This window comes from Lupinus angustifolius, chromosome LG11 (genome assembly GCF_001865875.1).
Source record: "Lupinus angustifolius cultivar Tanjil chromosome LG11, LupAngTanjil_v1.0, whole genome shotgun sequence".
In the NCBI taxonomy this organism is placed as follows: domain Eukaryota; kingdom Viridiplantae; phylum Streptophyta; class Magnoliopsida; order Fabales; family Fabaceae; genus Lupinus; species Lupinus angustifolius.
Window position 1 is genome coordinate 24,548,106 of NC_032019.1, and position 18,428 is coordinate 24,566,533.

Genomic DNA, 18,428 nt, shown 5'->3' on the forward strand with positions numbered 1-18,428 from the left:
TGCTCTTGCTCCAAGAGTTTGATTTGGAGATCCGTGATAGGAGTGGAGCACAAAATTTGGTGGCTGACCACTTGAGCAGGATTGAAGGAGTTGTTGATATGATGCCTATCAAAGATGATTTTCCTGATGAACAACTTCTGAATATCTTATGTTTCTTTCCCCACCCCTTGGTTTGCAATATTGTAAATTATTTGGTTGCATATGTTTTTCCTCCACTTGCATCTAGAGCTCAAAATGATAAACTTAAGAGTGATGCTAAATATTATGTTTGGGATGATCCCTATTTGTGGAGATTGTGTACTTACCAGGTTACTAGAAGATGCATTTCAGATGATGAGATTGAGTCAGTCCTTCAGTTTTGTCATTCTTCTAAAGGACATCACGAAAGGTGCTGGACTCTGGATTTTATTGACCCACCATCTTCAAAGATGCGTGGGGGATTTGTAGCACTTGTGAGCAGTGTTAGAGAGCAGGTGGTACCCTTTCTTGGAGACAAGAGATGCCTCAACAACCTATGTTATTTTGCGAGGTGTTTGATGTCTGGGGTATTGATTTCATGGGTCCATTTCCTGTTTCTTTTGGCTTTTACTATATTCTACTTTCTGTTGATTATGTTTCTAAATGAGTGGAAGCTAAGGCCACCAGGACTAATGATGCTCAGGTTGTTATGGATTTTGTCAGGTCTCATATTTTTGCAGGTTTGGCATACAGGCATACCCAAAGCCATTGTTAGTGACCAAGGCACTCACTTTTGCAATAGATCCATGCAAGCTATGCTCAAGAAATATGGGGTTGTTCATAGAGTTTCCACACCTTATCACCCCCAATGTAATGGGCAAGCTGAGATTTCAAACAGAGAGATAAAGAGGATTTTGGAGAAGATGGTGCAGCCTAACAGAAAGGATTGGAGCAACAGACTTAAGGAGGCTCTTTGGGCACATAGGACTGCTTACAAGGCACCCTTAGGGATGTCCCCTTATCGGGTTGTTTTTGGTAAAGCATGTCATCTTCCTGTAGAGATAGAACATCATGCATACTAGGCTGTGAAAACTTGTAACTTAGCTCTTGATCAAGCTGGTGAAGAAAGAAAGCTCCAATTGAATGAACTTGATGAGATCCGCTTAGAATCCTATGAGAAATCTAAGTTCTATAAGACCAAAAGATTCCATGATAACTTGATTTCTAGAAAGGAACTTTTAGTTGGTCAAAAAGTGTTGTTGTACAACTCTAGGCTTGGACTCATGAGTGGTAACTCTAGGCTTGGACTCATGAGGCAAGTGTTCACTTTTCAAGGATGCCTTTATTCTGAATTCAAATGAACAAGAACAAGTTAGAAACTAGCACCAATAAATAGGAAATATTAAAATTGACACGCCACAAGTTAGAAACTAGCACCAATAAATAGCTTGACTTGCTCATGCAATTTTTGGACATACTTCGCTTTAGCCCATCCATCGCAATGCTTCAAAATAGAATCGTTAGGAATTGGTAACAAATCAAGAGGTGTTAATGGGTTAAACCCATACACAACTTCAAAAGGTGAAAAATCAGTAGAGCTATGAGTTGCTCTATTATAGGCAAACTCAACATGGGGTAAACAATCCTCCCATGACCTTATATTCTTTTTTATCATGGTCCTTATGAGGGTGGAAAGAGTCCTATTGACAACCTCAGCTTGCCCATCCGTTTGAGGATGGCAAGGGGTGGAATAGAGAAGCTTAGTTCCAAGCTTTCCCCATAGGGTCCTCCAAAAGTGACTAAGGAACTTGGTGTCCCTATCACTAACTATACTTTGTGGTACTCCATGGAGCCTTACCACTTCCCTGAAAAACAAATCAGCAACATGGTTAGCATCATCAACTTTCTTGCATGGGATAAAGTGAACCATTTTAGAAAATCGATCAACAACCACAAAGATTGAATCATTACCTTTCTTTGTTCTAGGCAGCCCTAAAATAAAATCCATGGATATAACCATCCAAGGTGAATCCGGGACAGTTAATGGGGTGTAAAGGCCATATGGTATGACCCTTGATTTGGACTTTTTACATGTTATACACATTTCACAAAAGTTTTGCACGTCTTGTTTCATATGTGGCCAATAAAAATGCTCTTTTAACATGTCTAAAGTCTTTTAAACATCGAAGTGCCCCATTAGACCCCCCTCATGGGATTACTTCACCAACACTTCCCTAATTGAGCTTTTAGGCACACACAACTGTTTTTCTTTGAATAAGAAGTCAGTGTGCCTAAAATACCCATTATATGCCGAATGCATACAAACAACATAGATTTGTGAAAAATCTTTGTCATGCTCATATTGTTCCTTGATGCATTCCAAACCAAACAATTTGGTTTCCAAAGAGGAGAGCAACGTGTGCCTCCTAGAAAGAGCATCGGCCACCACATTGGCCTTGCCTTTCTTATGCTTTACCACATATGGGAATTGTTCCAAGAATTCAACCTATTTTGCATGCCTTTTTTTCAACTTACCTTGGCCCTTAAGATATTTAAGGGACTCGTGATCACTATGAATCACGAATTCCTTTGAAAGAAGGTAGTGTTGCCAAGTTTATAGTGCCCTTACCAAGGCATACAACTCCTTATCATAAGTAGAGTAATTAAGGGCTGCTCCACTTAATTTCTCACTAAAATAAGAAATCGGATGTCCATCCTGCATCATAACAACTCCAATGTCAGTTAGAAGCATCACACTCTAATTCAAATGATTTAGCAAAATTTGGAAGCAATAAAAAAGGTGCACTAGTAAGTTTGGCCTTAAGCTTATTAAAGGCCTCTTCTTGTCTCTCACCCCAACAAAAGACAACATTTTTCTTTACAAGCTCATTAAGGGGTGATGCCAAGGTACTAAAATCCTTGACAAACCTCCTATAGAAGCTTGCTAATCCATGGAAACTCCTTACATTTATCACGATTTTTGGAGTAGGCCAATCCTGGATGGCCTTTATCTTCTCTTGGTCCACATGGACCCCATTGGCATTTATCATGAATCCAAGAAAAATCACATGATCAACACAAAAAGTGCATTTTTCAACATTAGCATATAACTTTTCTTTTATAAAAACTAGCAAAATAGCTCTTAGATGTTCATGATGCCCATCTAAGGTTTTAGAGTAAATCAAAATATCATCAACGTAGACAACAACAAATTTACCCAAAAATTCCCTTAAGACATGGTTCATTAAATGCATTAAAGTGCTTGGGGCATTGGTTAGCCCAAATGGCATGACAAGCCATTCATATAAACCATAAGTAGTCTTAAAGACAGTTTTCCACTCATCACCTTCTCGGATCCGAATTTGATGGTAGCCACTTTTTAAATCACATTTAGAAAAGGTGGTGGCACCATATAATTCGTCCAACATGTCATCCAACCTTGGGATTGGATGCCTATAATTTACCGTTATATTGTTAAAAACTCTACAATCAGTACACATCCTCCATGTGCCATCCTTTTTGGGCACCAAGATGACTGGAACAGCACAAGGGCTTTGGCTCTCTTGAACCCATCCTTTTTGCATTAACTCTCCAATTTGGTTTTGAATCTCCTTTGTTTCAGTGTGGTTGCACCTATAGGATGGCCTATTAGGTAGAGATGCACCGGGTATGAGATCAATTTGATGCTCAATGCCTCTCATAGGTGGTAAACCGTGAGGTACCTCCTTAGGAAACACATCACCAAATTCCTACAACATATTCTCAACAAACATAGGCAATTATCCTTCCTTAGAAGGGTTAGTAGTTAGACAAAACTTCCTACTAAAAAGTAGGTACAAAGGTTGTTTTGAAACCAAAGCATGTTTTATTTCCCCTTTGGTTGCCATATACCCCTCTCTTTTTACAAACTCACTCTTTTTGTCTTTGTGTGTATACTTTTTTCCACCCTTTTTCACTTTCTTTTCACTCGGATTTTCACACAATTTTTCTCTCTCCCTCTCTTTTCTCTCCATCTCAATCTTTTCTCTCAATTTATTTTGATCCTCACCAACATGTCTAGGTGACAATGGAGATAGCACAACCTTGTGGTTTTGGTTCTGAAAAGAGAACTTATTGGAACGCCCATCATGGGTGGTTCCCTTGTCATATTGACATGGACGGCCCAAGAGTAAATGGCTAGCCTCTATGTCAACAACATCATATAAAACAGAATCCTCATACTTTCCAATTGAAAATGGAATTTCAGCTTGCTTGTTAACAAGCATCTCCCCTACCTCACTTAACCATTGTAACCGGTAAGGAGTGGGGTGTCACTAAGTCACAAGATCAAGTTTTGACACCAATCGTGCAATAACCACATTAGCACAACTTCCACTATCAATTATTAAAGAATATAACTTACCATCCACGAAACATCTTGTATGAAAGATGTTTTCCCTTTGACTTGCATCATGCTATTTGATTTGGCTTCCTAAGAGCATCCTCACCATGAACAAATCTCATTCGGGAATGACATCATCCTCCTCTCCATGATCATCCTCTTTATCACTAGAAGTCTCGGATTGGGACTCCACTTCTCCATTCTTCAAAATCATAGTTCTTCTAGTTGGACATTGAAAAGCAATATGTCCAATGCCTAAGCACTTGAAACATTTCACATCTCGGCTCTTTTGGTTGGACTCCATTTCTTGCTTGCCTTGACTTGTGGCCATGACCTCCTTGGTACTAGGTGTACCATTTTTTAAAAGTCCCCCCTCCTTCTTGGACTTGCCCATCCACTTTGAAGCTTGAAATTTGGAACTAGAACTTGAGGAAAACTTTGACTTCTTCCTCTTCAATTGTTGCTCCACTTTCATGGCTTGTTGAACCAAGTCATCCAATTCAACATAATGTTGCAATTCAACAAGATCTTGGATATCTTGGTTTAATCCATGTAAAAACCTAGCCATAGTAGCCTCTCTATCCTCCTAGAAATTAGACCTTAGCAAAGCTAATTTCATCTCCTTAAAGTATTCATCAACACTCTTAGACCCTTGAGTGAGTCTTTGGAGTTTGTTATGAATATCCCGTTAGTAAGAACTAGGGACAAACCTCCTTCTCATGAGTAACTTCATCTCAGCCCATGAATCAATAGGCTCGGCTCCTACTCTCCTTCTCTCCTTGTTAAGTTGATCCCACCAAATCAAGGCATATTCCTTGAATTCAAGTGCGACCACCTTAACCTTCTTATTTTCTTGGTATGAATTGCACTCAAAGACTTGCTCCATTTGATCTTCCATTCTAAGTATGCCTTCAGATCATTTTTCCCAATAAAGGTGGGAACCTTTATATTGACCCCTTCAAGCCTATCATCCTCATGTCTTACGTGCTCCTCTTCTTGCTCTCCTCATTCCTCCTTCTTCCTCATCACTTGAGTAATCATTTGCACGATAACCAAGCCTCCTATCAAACTCACTCTCATTTGCTCCATCTCCCTTCTTAAGGTTTGTAATTGTGTTGTCATCATGGCATGAAGTGTTGCTGTCCTTGGGGACAATGGTGGACTCTCACTCTCATTAGACATATTCACTCAACTCTCTTTGTGTTTCACTCAAATGTTTGATGGAAAATGTTTTACTCAATACTCACTTGTGTTTCACTCAATATTTTGTAGAAAATGCATCTCTCAACACTCACTCTCCTCCATGACCCTCTTGAATGAACCAAGGGTAGAACCAAGTATTTGTGAAAGAAAACACCCAAATTTACCACGAAATGTTGTGACACGAATTGTGTTGGAATTTCGAACTTTTGACACTTTTATTTTCTATTCTGGACTTTGACACTTTCACACTATATTTTGTTTTTGTAAGATGAAAGAAAAAAAAAGACGAACACAACCAACAAAGAACAATTTTACACCAAGCAAGAGCCTTAGCTCTGATGCCACTTGATGTGAACCTCTTTTGAAGATCTTGATAATGATCTATCTTGATTGGTGCTTTACTTTGCCCACGTTTTTCTGGGCTACTTTAATGGTGAATTTGGCAGAGAATTGATATTGTAAGATAAAAGAAGATGGGAAAGAAATGGGGTGGTAGGCGCCACAACACTTGGGTGTTGATAAGCCGGGCGATGTTCACCACACGAACTTGGTTCTTGATAAGAACTTTTAATCTTGGTTCAACCAAGAAGTTTGGAGAAGACAAAGCTCTCACACAAAGAAATATTCCTCAATTTTTAACTCAAAACAAACTTAGTTTCACTCAACAAAATAGAAGTACACTTATAGGCAAACAATGATGGTTCCCACGTGACTCTATCATGAATCAAGACTTATTTTTGGACTAGATTAAACCTACTACATGGCTGGTTACATTGGATCCCTTCCAGCCATGTTGAACACGAAATAATGCAAGTAAATATCCCACATGGGAATTCCTAAGTAATTAAATTAAAAAATGCAAGATACTTTGAATTTCCATGAAGAAGTGATGCTCTTTAGTCTAGGATTCCTTAATTCTTTGGAGAAATTTGGCCATCATTGAATGACATGGTCCCCACGAGTTTAAGGAAGCAATTTAGACTTTGAATTGTGCATTTAGACTTGGTTGGATGCATTGCACGAAAATTACACCCACATTTATCAAGCTTTAGTTCCCCATTTAGATGAATTAAGTGAGTGGAGACTTTGCACAAAAATCACACTCTCATTTATCATTCTTGATTTCCCCATCTGATGCATTAAGTGTAGTCTCTCTCCAACTTTAATGATGTTGACAGTAATTAATGCAAGTGTTCACTCTTCAAGGATGCCTTGATTCTGAATTCAAATGAACAAGAACAAGTTAGAAACTAGCACCAATAAATAGGAAATATTAAAATTGACATGCATAGGCTAATAATAATCTTATAACTTCAAGTCTAGCAATATGTGCATAAGTTTCGTCAAAAGAAATGCATTCCTTTTGATTATAACCTTGAGCACATACTTCTAAATTTGATTCCATTTTCATTACTTATTTCTTAACACAAATGTAGTATTGATTATATGTCTATTCTTAGGTCTTGGAACAAGTTGCAAACCTTATTTCTCTCAAATTGATTTATTTCTTATTGCATGGCTAAAATCCAATGATCATCTTCTATAGTATAATTTATTCAGACAGTTCAATTTGAGAAAAAAAGTCATATTTAAACAAGTATCATTGACTTTGTTCTTTAAGTTGAGGTATCTCATTGTTATATATTTAATGCTCCTCTATTTATATCTCTGATAATATTATCCATTGGATAATCTCTATGAGTTCTCCATTCTATTGGTAGATCATCTTGAGTTTGCTCTTCAAGTTAAGGTATTTTCATTTTGTTCTTCTACTTTGTTTGAATCACCATTCGTTGATGCACTTGGTAAATTTTGTCATCTTCTTCATCAACGATAACAAAATTTTCCTCCTTAAAGGGGTTAGTCTTATTAAAAGAAACGTGCTTACGTTTTTCATTGGTAAGAGTTCTCTTGTTAAAATTCTATAAGTTTTTCTTTCATCAGATTTAGCATCAAATTTACAAACATTATTTTTTCTTTATTAAAAAAAAGCATTTAAATAAAAAATATGCAAGTGAGTAATATTAGGTTTTCTTATTTTATAAAGTTCACAAGAGATTTTATTTAAAATAGGTCTGATTAATACACGATTACCCACACAACTAGTAGTGCTTATAGCATTAGCCCAAAAGTAGTCAAACATATTTGTTTAATTTAGCATTGTTTTAGCTAATTCTTTTAAAGACCTATTTTTCATTTCTACAATATCATTATGTTCTGATGTTCTAGATGCTGAAATATTATGTGAAATAGGGGTGTAAAAATTCGGGTCGGTTCGGTTTTTGGTGCATTTTAGTGACCGAACCGATAAAAAATATATGGTTCGGTTCCGCTCAATTAACTGCAAATTTAACTATAAGAACCGAACCGCTCTTGAATGGTTCGATTCGGTTCGATTCGATTTCACGGGTTTTCTAATTACTTTTTTATAAAAAATATTGTATCAATTGAAAATTCAAAATGTATTACAAGAGATATTATTTATCCACAAAAGGATAAACATTACTACTATTATTATCAAAAATTACGAATCATATATAAATGTATAACAATTATGTAATTGATGGAGAAAAAAAACGAATTATCACATATAATATTACAGTTCACAATTAGTAATATATATATATATATATATATATATATATATATATTACTAATTGTGAACTGTAATATTATATGTGATAATTCGTTTTTTTTCTCCATCAATTACATAATTGTTATACATTTATATATGATTCGTAATTTTTGATAATAATAGTAGTAATGTTTATCCTTTTGTGGATAAATAATATCTCTTGTAATACATTTTGAATTTTCAATTGATACAATATTTTTTATAAAAAAGTAATTAGAAAACCCGTGAAATCGAATCGAACCGAATCGAACCATTCAAGAGCGGTTCGGTTCTCAATATATATAACACTACAATTCACACAAAAAATGATGATTTAAGTTAGAAAATTGGTTGAAGAATTTAAATAATAATAAAACATCATTCTCTATTCCCTAGTATCTATTTCTTTAATATGCGGTTCAGTTCGGTTCCAACGGTTCCTAAATTTCTAAAACCATAAACCGAACCGAACATAAACAGATCCTTAAAAAAATAACCGAACGGAACCGTGAAACTGAACCGGACCATATTTTACGGTTTGGTTCGGTTCAGTTCCATCGATTTCACGGTTTAAACCGGAACCACTTACACCCCTAATATGAAATATCATTTTCATCACAACACTCTTCAAACATAACATTTTAATTTCCTTTCTTGATCACTTCTTACATAAGAAATTTTTAAGGACATTACATTTTGAACACGCTTTGTATATTTGTGGGCATCATTCTAGAATAGTTTCTACCGTGTAGTGGTTATCTGTCATAGTGATATGAGATGTTTTATGCTAGAGAATTTATTGTTGATATTCTGCTTGCAGATTTTTTATCATTGTCATGAAACGTCTTAAAGAGAGAGACTTATTATGTGACTCAACTCAGTAATATCTTTGACGATATGATCACTTTTTTAATTTGAGTATACCAATTTCAAGATGTTTGGTTATGCAATGTCTACCGAACAAATTATTGGTTCTGGTTCTGTTGAATTTAACGTGAACAAATCATTAGCACTTATGTTAAAGACTATGGCTTCACATCTTTTATGTCTTCTTACCACAAATCTGCATCCAAAGGAGATAAGGCTTCTTGGAGATTTTCAGGATTCTCCTCTAAGGTATAGACCACATAATTTGGCCCATAGTCTTTAGAAACTCTTTCTCTTTTAATTCTTGTAGTATGTCCATTACATCTACAACTCTTGGCCTATACTATGCATACTGAAGAGATTACTACAAAAACATGTGATAGATGTGAGGACTTGTTGACGTGTACATGTAATCTCTTCGACTTCCCATCTTGTAGCTTTGTAATTGAGCCTTTGTTTGGGTTGTTATCATATATGACCTTGTTGGGGTTGTTGGTGGTGGATTAGTAGTGCTAAGCAAGACTTAGTCTAATTAGGTGTGGTTAGTTACATGGATTGAACAACGTCATAAAACTCTATCATAAATCATATACATTGATAAAACATTGATCTCTTAATATTTCCTAATTATTTGGCTATGGTTTTTCTTTGTTTCCCTGTGCCTCTAGAAATTGTATTAACTTTCATTCAATCTACTCTCTTTATTGGTCTCCACTGTACATACTCAAACCACCTAAATTATCATTTTACCATATTTTCTACAATAAAAGTTATCCCAACTACATTGACTATATTCTCTTGTTGACATTTTACCATCCAACAATCAGTCACATATAACATCATAGGTTTTGTAGTTGTGCGGTCAAATATCACTTTAAGTTTGAGTTGCACCTTTTTATCACATAAAACATCTATTGCACTCCGTCATTTCATCAATCCAACTTGAATCATATGGTAAATATCTCCACCGATTTCCCTATTGTGTTGTATGATTGATGCAAGATACTAAAATCAAGTAACTTCAGTACAATATGATATTTAATCTTTACCTCTACAATAGGGTTTGTACATCTCTTGATAAACTTATACTTCATATATTTCGTCTTATTTCGACTTATATGAAAGCCGTATGTTTCTAAAGTTTGTCTCTACATTTCTAGATTCTCATTTAATTTATCTTGGGATTATCCGACTTGGACAATATCATCCGCAAAAAAACATAGGGAAATCTCTATAAACATATTCAAGACTAATGTAAACACATTTAGAGGTTCAATATTGACCATTGGTGTAATCCTATACCAATAGAGATATCTTCCAATACCTCATCTTATGTTCTCACACCGATCTTGACTCATGATACATATCCTTGATTAATCAAATTAGGCATTCCGAACTCCTTTATTTTCTAAAACTTTCCACAATACCTCTCTAGGCATCTTACCATATGTCCACTCCAAATCGATGAAAATCATGTTTAAGTCATTTCTCCCTCGACATCTCTCCATCAATCCTTGTAGCAAGAATGTAACCTCCCCACAATGAAATCAAATTGGTTGTTTGAATATATGCACCTGCGCATACTATATTCCAAATAAAAGTGTAACTTACTGGATTCGTTGCTAATACGCATGTGGTAGCTTACTTTCTTGTTGCCGTACATCTGAATTTAAGTAGTGTGTAAAGAAGGAGTCTGCAATTTATCTGCCAAAGCACTAGTTCTTCACTTTGTAATTCAATTAAAGTTCTTTACAACATTTAGAAAATATGCATGAATGATGTGAGTGTTGAAAAGAATTTGTATCAAATACATATTTACTAGAGAACTTGTGGTGTATCAACTAGCAAAATGAGAAAACCTTTTCTACCGTCGGCTCAGTTTCATGTATAAGCCCTGCAAACATAAAATCCTGTTAGGGCATGGTAAAATGTGCTGATTAGGTGTAAGGAAAAAAACATTTTCAAAATGAGCTTGTTTCTGAAGTGAGCATGTAAAGGTACATATGTCTCTGATTTAATGTAAGTGCTTCAAGATTTGAATTCTAACTGATGTAAGGGAGTACATCTTCTGTGCCACAAAGTATTATTACATGTGTCAATTGGTATGATTGATTGAAAATATATATATTTAAGTCAAAAACTTAATAATTAAGTAATTTCATATCAACTGACACATGAAGGAATATACTTTGTGAGACGGAAAATATAACTCCCCTATTAGATAGATGACACCTTTTATGAGAAATATCCTTTAATGACTCAGATATTTCTCATAGTAGTGAAGCAACTCTTTTCCTTTGATTTAGTATATAAAAAAGTGAAGAACTTCAAACATTCTCTTCCATTTATGACAAAATTACTACAAAAAAAATATATTTTCCAACCAGGTGAAGCTAATTACATAGATCAAATGATACCATTTTGTCATGTCAAAAACAATTTCGGAGAAGTCATTTAAATTCTTATTAAAGGTTCATTTAGGTGTCATCTTATTCTTCTATTTGACTCTAAATATGGATCTATTTTTCATAAGATCAAGGATTCTTATTGGTTTTTTTCACATATGTCAAAACAATGTTAGGGTATATGAGCATCTTTACCAACTTTTGACTATATATATATATATATATGTGAAAAAGGAAGATTTAATTTATCATTTTCTTTTCCTGTCTTTCCCATCTTTTAAGCAATAAATGAGAGATGCAAAGCTTAGAAAACTTGTGCATGAAACAACACAAGTCAACAAAAGAAAACACATGTCAAAGACCAAAGTAGAGAACTTACATTTGTTGTATGTATTGTTGCTCCTGTAGTCATATTAATATTCTGATCAGGAACCAACTCAAAAGTCATGTTCTGTAGAAAGATAGCCAAAGCAACTATAGCTTCCAATAATGCGAACTGATCACCAACACACTTGCGAGGCCCGCCGCTGAATGGAATGAATCTGTAACACATTGTGACTCATCAAAATATGCACAAACTAGAATAAAATGGCGGTCCAGTGCCCAAGACTCCCACTTAGTAGAGTCCAAGAAGGGTAGATGTAGTCAATCTTATCCTACAAGCGGCGAGGCTGTTTCTAGGATTTGAATTTGAACTCATGACCTCATAGTCACAAAGCAACAATCTTATCCTTGCGCAGTAGAATATTCAAACAAAAGAACTCCATACCTGAAATCTGTATTTGTTTCATTCGGCATTGGGCCGTCTAAGTCAAATCTTTCTGGTAAAAACTCTTCAGCCCTATCCCAAACCTTGTAAAATCGTAATGAAATTAGTAGGATAGATCAAAATAATGAATTTAAAAAGTGTACAATATTCTGATAATGCACCACCTTCAACTCAAATTCGTTGAGAGAATCTAGCAAAGTGACAAGTAGGAAAAAACAATGTACACCAGCACCAAAAAAGAAACAATGTGCATGTATAACTACTATCACATTATCTATCACTACTACCACCTTCAACTCAAATTTGGTAGAGCATTACATATAATTATCACTAACTGTAACAACAAAGGCCAATTGATTTTAGTGGTACAATTATTTCTATACTGAAAACTGAACAGAAGCAGAAAATGAGAACAAAATTGGAAAACAAGAAAAGAGAATATTCTTTTTAATGGAATCAAAAAAGTTCTAACCATTTAAAATAATTAATTAATAAGGTAAGAACAAAGATAAACATAATATTAAAGGCACTATTCTTTCTGGATATGTCTCATAACCTTGATTGCGATAAAAATAGCCATATTTTGCAATTACTGAAACAATTCAGATAGATGACTGTGTAGTGTGTACTATTGGGGTACACCAGGTGGTGTCATATACAGAATGAAAGTTAACAACAGCATAATGGAATGATAGGGCATAGACGCATAGTAAACTTGACTTAAATATATGTTTGGTCCTTAAAAACATTAAGCGTTTCGATTATGGTCTCCCTTTACTTCTTTTATATTTTGGTTTTTGGTTCATGTGTTTCAAAAAAATAGTTTTAGACCATTCTGTTAGGGAGCCTCCATTACATGTTACATGGAAAGCAAATCCAGTAATTCGTGGCATCAGTGAATGAGACTCTGATTGCCCTGTAAGCATTTAGCGGAAGCTCATTTGTGGGAAGGACTAAAAGTATATATTTTGAAAAAATGGGACAAAAATAAAGTTAAAGAGGGACCAAAACCAAAAAGTACTATATTTTGAGGGACCAAAACTATTTAAAGCTTTAGTCCATTTATACTCTTGATTCCTCTGCTAGACTGAGACTTACAATCAGAAATGAAGAGACCAGTACTACACAATACCAATTACTATAATGTAAAAATTCTATCACGAAATTTAAACAGAAGTATAAAAGTTTGACTACACTTGAACAGAGAAGCTGCATTTGACACACACAACAGAACTTTGTCCAACTAAAACCTTAAATGATGCCTCACAAGAATGTCGCATGTTGTATGCAGAAATCATATCCAACGTGGGACTTCCGCTTGTCACTCACATTTGAATATACCCAACATTTGACACACAAAAGATAACATTTTCCAATCGAAAACATCAAATGATACCTTAGAAGAATGATGTATGTTGTACACAGAAATCATAATATCTTGACCAGCACCGACTTTGTATGCACCAGGTAGCTCGTCAGGAACTTGTGCTCTTCTTATCAATACCTTTAAGGATGCATATTGTTATATAACACCATCAGAAACAGTTAGTGAAAGATATTTGAAAAACCAGCTACAATAAAGCATATTTGAGAAAACTAAACCAAAAAGTTGCAAACTTAACCTGTTGAGAGATATAGTGATATTTTATAATAGTGCTTTACTTAATAAATGAGAATAAGGTGTTTCAGACTGAATTGAGATTTTTCTCCTAAACAGTAACTCCTGTGGGAGATTAACAAATATCTTTCTTCTTCCAGTTTTAAATTAACCTTTACCAAAAAGGTGCTGCAAGGAAGGAAAAAACCAAAAGAAGAAAGTCCCTTTAGGTTTCATTGACGAGTGAAAACTTACATACAATAGGAAAATATTTTATGCTTGGGCACTTATCACACACAGTATCTGGAGTCACCTAATTAATGTTCTGATTTCCCTCACAGGTTCTTTCTTTATGCCCATAACCTAAGGTGACGATACCGAAGCCATTGACTACCAGAAATTTCAACAATCAAGATCACTAGTTTTTCCTCTCACTTGTGATATCTATAGCTATAAACATCAAATTTCAATGTTATCATGTGTTAATCTTCATAACAAGCATAACTAAAAACAAGTTAAGAGCCGTCTTCAACAAAAGATAATACATAATACTTTGCATCTTAAGATAGATGCTCATACTGAACTTCATTGTAAGGAGAAACGTAGGAACCTACAGGAGGATGTGGATAGAGCCGGAGTGATTCCATAATGCAGCATGTCAAGAACTTAAGATCTTTAATATCTTCATATGCAGGACGCCTTCCCTGTAAAACTCTGTCTACCTCTTCCTGTGCTTTTGCCAACGCGGAAGAATCCTGCATATAATAAATCTTACACTTTAGGCTTTGAACGGGCATAGTGCAACTTTTATTTTTTGCTCTACTAGGAATCATATGTTATAAAACACAGTCATAAAGAATGGATAAAAGTTCACAAGGTCTTTGCATAATTCTGGAAGCTGAAAAAAGGGTTCTAGGGTCACTGAACAAAATCTTTTGATGTCAATTTCCTTGAACCGAGTCAAATTGGTTTTTCAGTTTCCATATTAACAGCTAGACTAGTTTTGAAGATTCAGAGAAAAGCTGTAATTGGATGATTAATTCAAAGGGGAAACCCAAAATCCTTTAGCGGGATTATGAGAATCATTAACATAATGAACTCCCACACATTACTTCATTAAATATGTTCCAGAAAGTCATTCACAGAGTGAAAAGGTTTGGGGAAAATGAAAAATATCTTCTCCCGAGAAAAAAAGGAGTGAGGAAAGTAAAATGGTACCTTACTTAGAAGATAAAGTGTCCAGGTCAACACTGAACCAGTGGTCTCGTGACCAGCCACTAATAGTGACAAAAGATCGTCCCTTAATTGCACACTGGAAACCTATGACGTGTAGAACCATCAAGTAAAATTAAACAATTTGAAGAACAGAACAAAGATTCAAACAAAATAGAATCTACATGACATAAAAGATTATACTAAATCGTGATGACTGACGAAATAGTGTAGTAATGCATGTTGACAAGCACAAAATCATGCAGAGTTCATTTATACCACTGCCTCTTAAATTTCCGGAAAGAGTCAATGGATGATAACCTAAGGAGTGAGGATAACATTAGATATTGTCTTTTTCATTTCACATCTCTAGCATTATACATTTTGAATATACAACTATTTGCATAAAGAACAGAATGACTAAAAACCGTACATGTCAGCAATAAATTACAAAATATAGCAAACCTCTTCTCTGCTGGCAAGCAAGAAGCGAAGGATACTGGGATCAGTATCATTCACATATTCATCGACATCAATTCTTTCACCCTCGGCTTCTACAATCTGTTTACATTTTTCAATAAGATCTTCAACAGCTTTCCTGATCACACCAACAGCCTTTTCGGCCTTTATTTGTCTTGGGATTATTTTACAAAGAAAGCCAATCTGTAACAACAAAGAACGCCGAAGAAAAATATGACATATTCAATACAGAAAAAAATTCAAATCATGAATGGAGGTGAGAAACAACTTACCTTCCAATATGGCAAAAGATCTGTCGAACGAGCCTCTGCCTCTTTCAATGAAGTATAAACAGCTTCAATAACAGGACTGTCTTTATTAAGTGCATCGAAGTTGTAGTTGAATACAGATAAGCCGATAACATCAAGAGTCAACTGTGAAAACTTCTCCTCCATGTTAACAGCAGTTCCATTGAGTGCATCAGTTTGTAGCTTCTCGACTAATCTCTCAGCACATTTACAAAATACCCTATCCACTACTATTGACAAATACCGTTTGTGAAGAGATGGTACCACAGCCCTGCGCCTTGCCTAATAAATATCATAAGTTAGCTATAATAAAGAATCAGTTGCCTAAAATATGCTATAAGATCAAGGTAAGATGCACAACTAGCAGCGATTCAACTAAATGAATACATGATTTTTACTCTAAACCAGCAATCATAAGGACAATATCTTACATATACGAAAACAACAGATTAAGAACATTTAGAAGGAAAGGGAATCAAGAAATAAAGAGAGGTAAAAAGTCCAGAACCTTTCTAGCGTCTTAAGAAACAAAGTATGCTGTCAATTTAATGCATTGCATCTCATTACTTAACATGTCTGAGATCTAAAGCACAATAAAAGCAACTCACATTGCTACGAGAAATTCTAAATACTCTAAAATTATTATTTCGGTGCAGTTTTACAGCCATCTAGATCTAAATGGTGACCCATTGCATGAGGCTCCCATCTGGTGGAGTATAACGAAGATAAATATATGCAGTCTTACATGACAAGTGAAAAGGTTGTTTCCGGGATTTGAACTCATGAACCAATTTACTTTATTTGGTAAAGATTAAATTCATTACTACAATCAAAATTTGAAAAACAAATAATAATGTGAGATGAGAGCCACCTTCTAGGAAGGGTTCACTCCTCCACATAACTAACAAAAGCAACAACCCTTAATTACTACATATTCTATCATACATTGTTCCATCTCTCCAATCACTCAATCTACGGAAACAAAATGAAAGACTATCATTTTTGGCAGCCACTACAGCAGATCCTGGTTGGATTGATTTTTCCTAAAATAATCATTAGTTCCTTTTACTCCATGTTAATATGTCTCAGCAGCATAGATTGCACAGAAAGTAGGTGTTGACTGGACTCAATAGCATTGTTACAACTTACAAGCACATGTCACACATGTAAGATCCAAGTTGACCTTCATCTTATAATAAACAGTCTAGGAGTACTGCATCTGTTCCAAACAGCTTTGGCAAATTTGAATTTACGTTGTTGCCCTCAAAGCCACTTATAGCCTTCTTTAATTGTAAAAGCACTAATGCAATTTAGCAGGTAACAACCTTAAAACTATGATCATCTGATTTAATAATGTTTTATATTTGATCAAACAGTGTTTATGGTTATAGTGCCGCATGTTGCATTTTCCTTGGACTAATGTACAACAACAGCCAAGCTTTTACCCACCAGGTGGGGTCAGTTACATGGATCAAACAACATCATGATGTTGTATAAAAAATCATGTCAATAGCCAATCCATTTATATCAAAATCCTCTTAATGGTTTACCCTATAGTTTTTTTGCTCTCCCTCTAACTCTAGCTATTGAAGTACCCTCATTTTAACCAATTCTCTTTACTAGTCTTCTTCAGACATACCCAAAACACGTGAGGCGAGATTCTACCATCTGTTCTACTACACCCAAAATATATAAGAACCTAAAAGCCTTTAACCCAACAAAAAAAGGTTGACTTTTCCATTATCAAAATTCATAACAACTTCATAAACGTGAAATTAGTACTTAGACATTAACGCAACATCCAAAAGACACATCATATCAAATTCAAAGAAGTATACAAGAATTTCAGTAATATTGCAATGAATATTACCGTCCATAGTGGGCCTTCAGCAATAGCAAAACCAGACCCAAACAAGAATTCTGACACCTCAGCAACAAGACCTTTAGCATATTTCCCATAATTCTTAAGCACATGTTTGGCAATGGCAGGGTCACTAACAACAACAAAGTTTCTAGGACCAGCAGCTAAACGGTAAATGGGGCCATAATCATTCATCCACTTGAACAAAGGAAGAAAAAGAGCACCACCAAGAAGATCAGAAACATCATCAAGCTTAGCACTGGCTATAGGGATGCCAGAATCATCATCTTTTCCAGATATCAGAGTCCTGGAAAGCGATGTGAGCCAGTCTGGGCTAACCCATGAGGTTTGCTTTGAAGTGGTGTTGGAGTTTTTGTCAATGGAGGATTTTACTGTGAGAGTGTGAAGTGGATAAGGTTTTAGAGTGTGAGGTTGATAAGGTTTTAGAGTGTGAGTGAAAGTCGTGGTTTTGTAGAAGGGAGAGAGAGAAGATAGAGAGAGTGAAAAAGACATTGTTTGAGGTTGAGGATTATAGTTTACTAAGTTGGATACTGTCTAGGAGTTTGGTAGTTTACATGTAACAGAATAGATATCTTCTTTATCCCATTCAATCCTAAAATTATAATATTTTTTTTGATTAAGATATAATTTTTTTTTGATTAAGTCTAAAATTATAATATGTTTTATATTTAATTATTTTTTATAACAAATATTTTAAAAAATAAAAATAAGATATATGTTATAATTTGAATGTCTGAATGAGATAACTTATTTCTTGATATGTGTCATATTTA

General features: G+C 35.0%; 1 protein-coding gene and 1 long non-coding RNA gene across 2 annotated transcripts; one reads left to right on the forward strand and one right to left on the reverse strand.

The window, feature by feature from the left end:
• On the reverse strand, positions 10,653-18,184 carry LOC109360988 (carotene epsilon-monooxygenase, chloroplastic). Its single transcript, XM_019606255.1, has 9 exons — positions 17,644-18,184; positions 15,759-16,055; positions 15,472-15,669; positions 15,013-15,114; positions 14,409-14,549; positions 13,594-13,701; positions 12,198-12,280; positions 11,808-11,970; positions 10,653-10,917 (listed from the first exon to the last, which is right to left on the reverse strand). Exons 1-9 carry the CDS (start codon positions 18,145-18,147, stop codon positions 10,888-10,890), a joined length of 1,626 nt encoding a protein of 541 aa, XP_019461800.1. The 5' UTR covers positions 18,148-18,184; the 3' UTR covers positions 10,653-10,887.
• LOC109360989 lies at positions 12,277-13,264 on the forward strand. The gene is made up of 2 exons (XR_002109239.1): positions 12,277-12,818; positions 12,859-13,264. It is a non-coding gene; the product is annotated as an uncharacterized LOC109360989 (long non-coding RNA).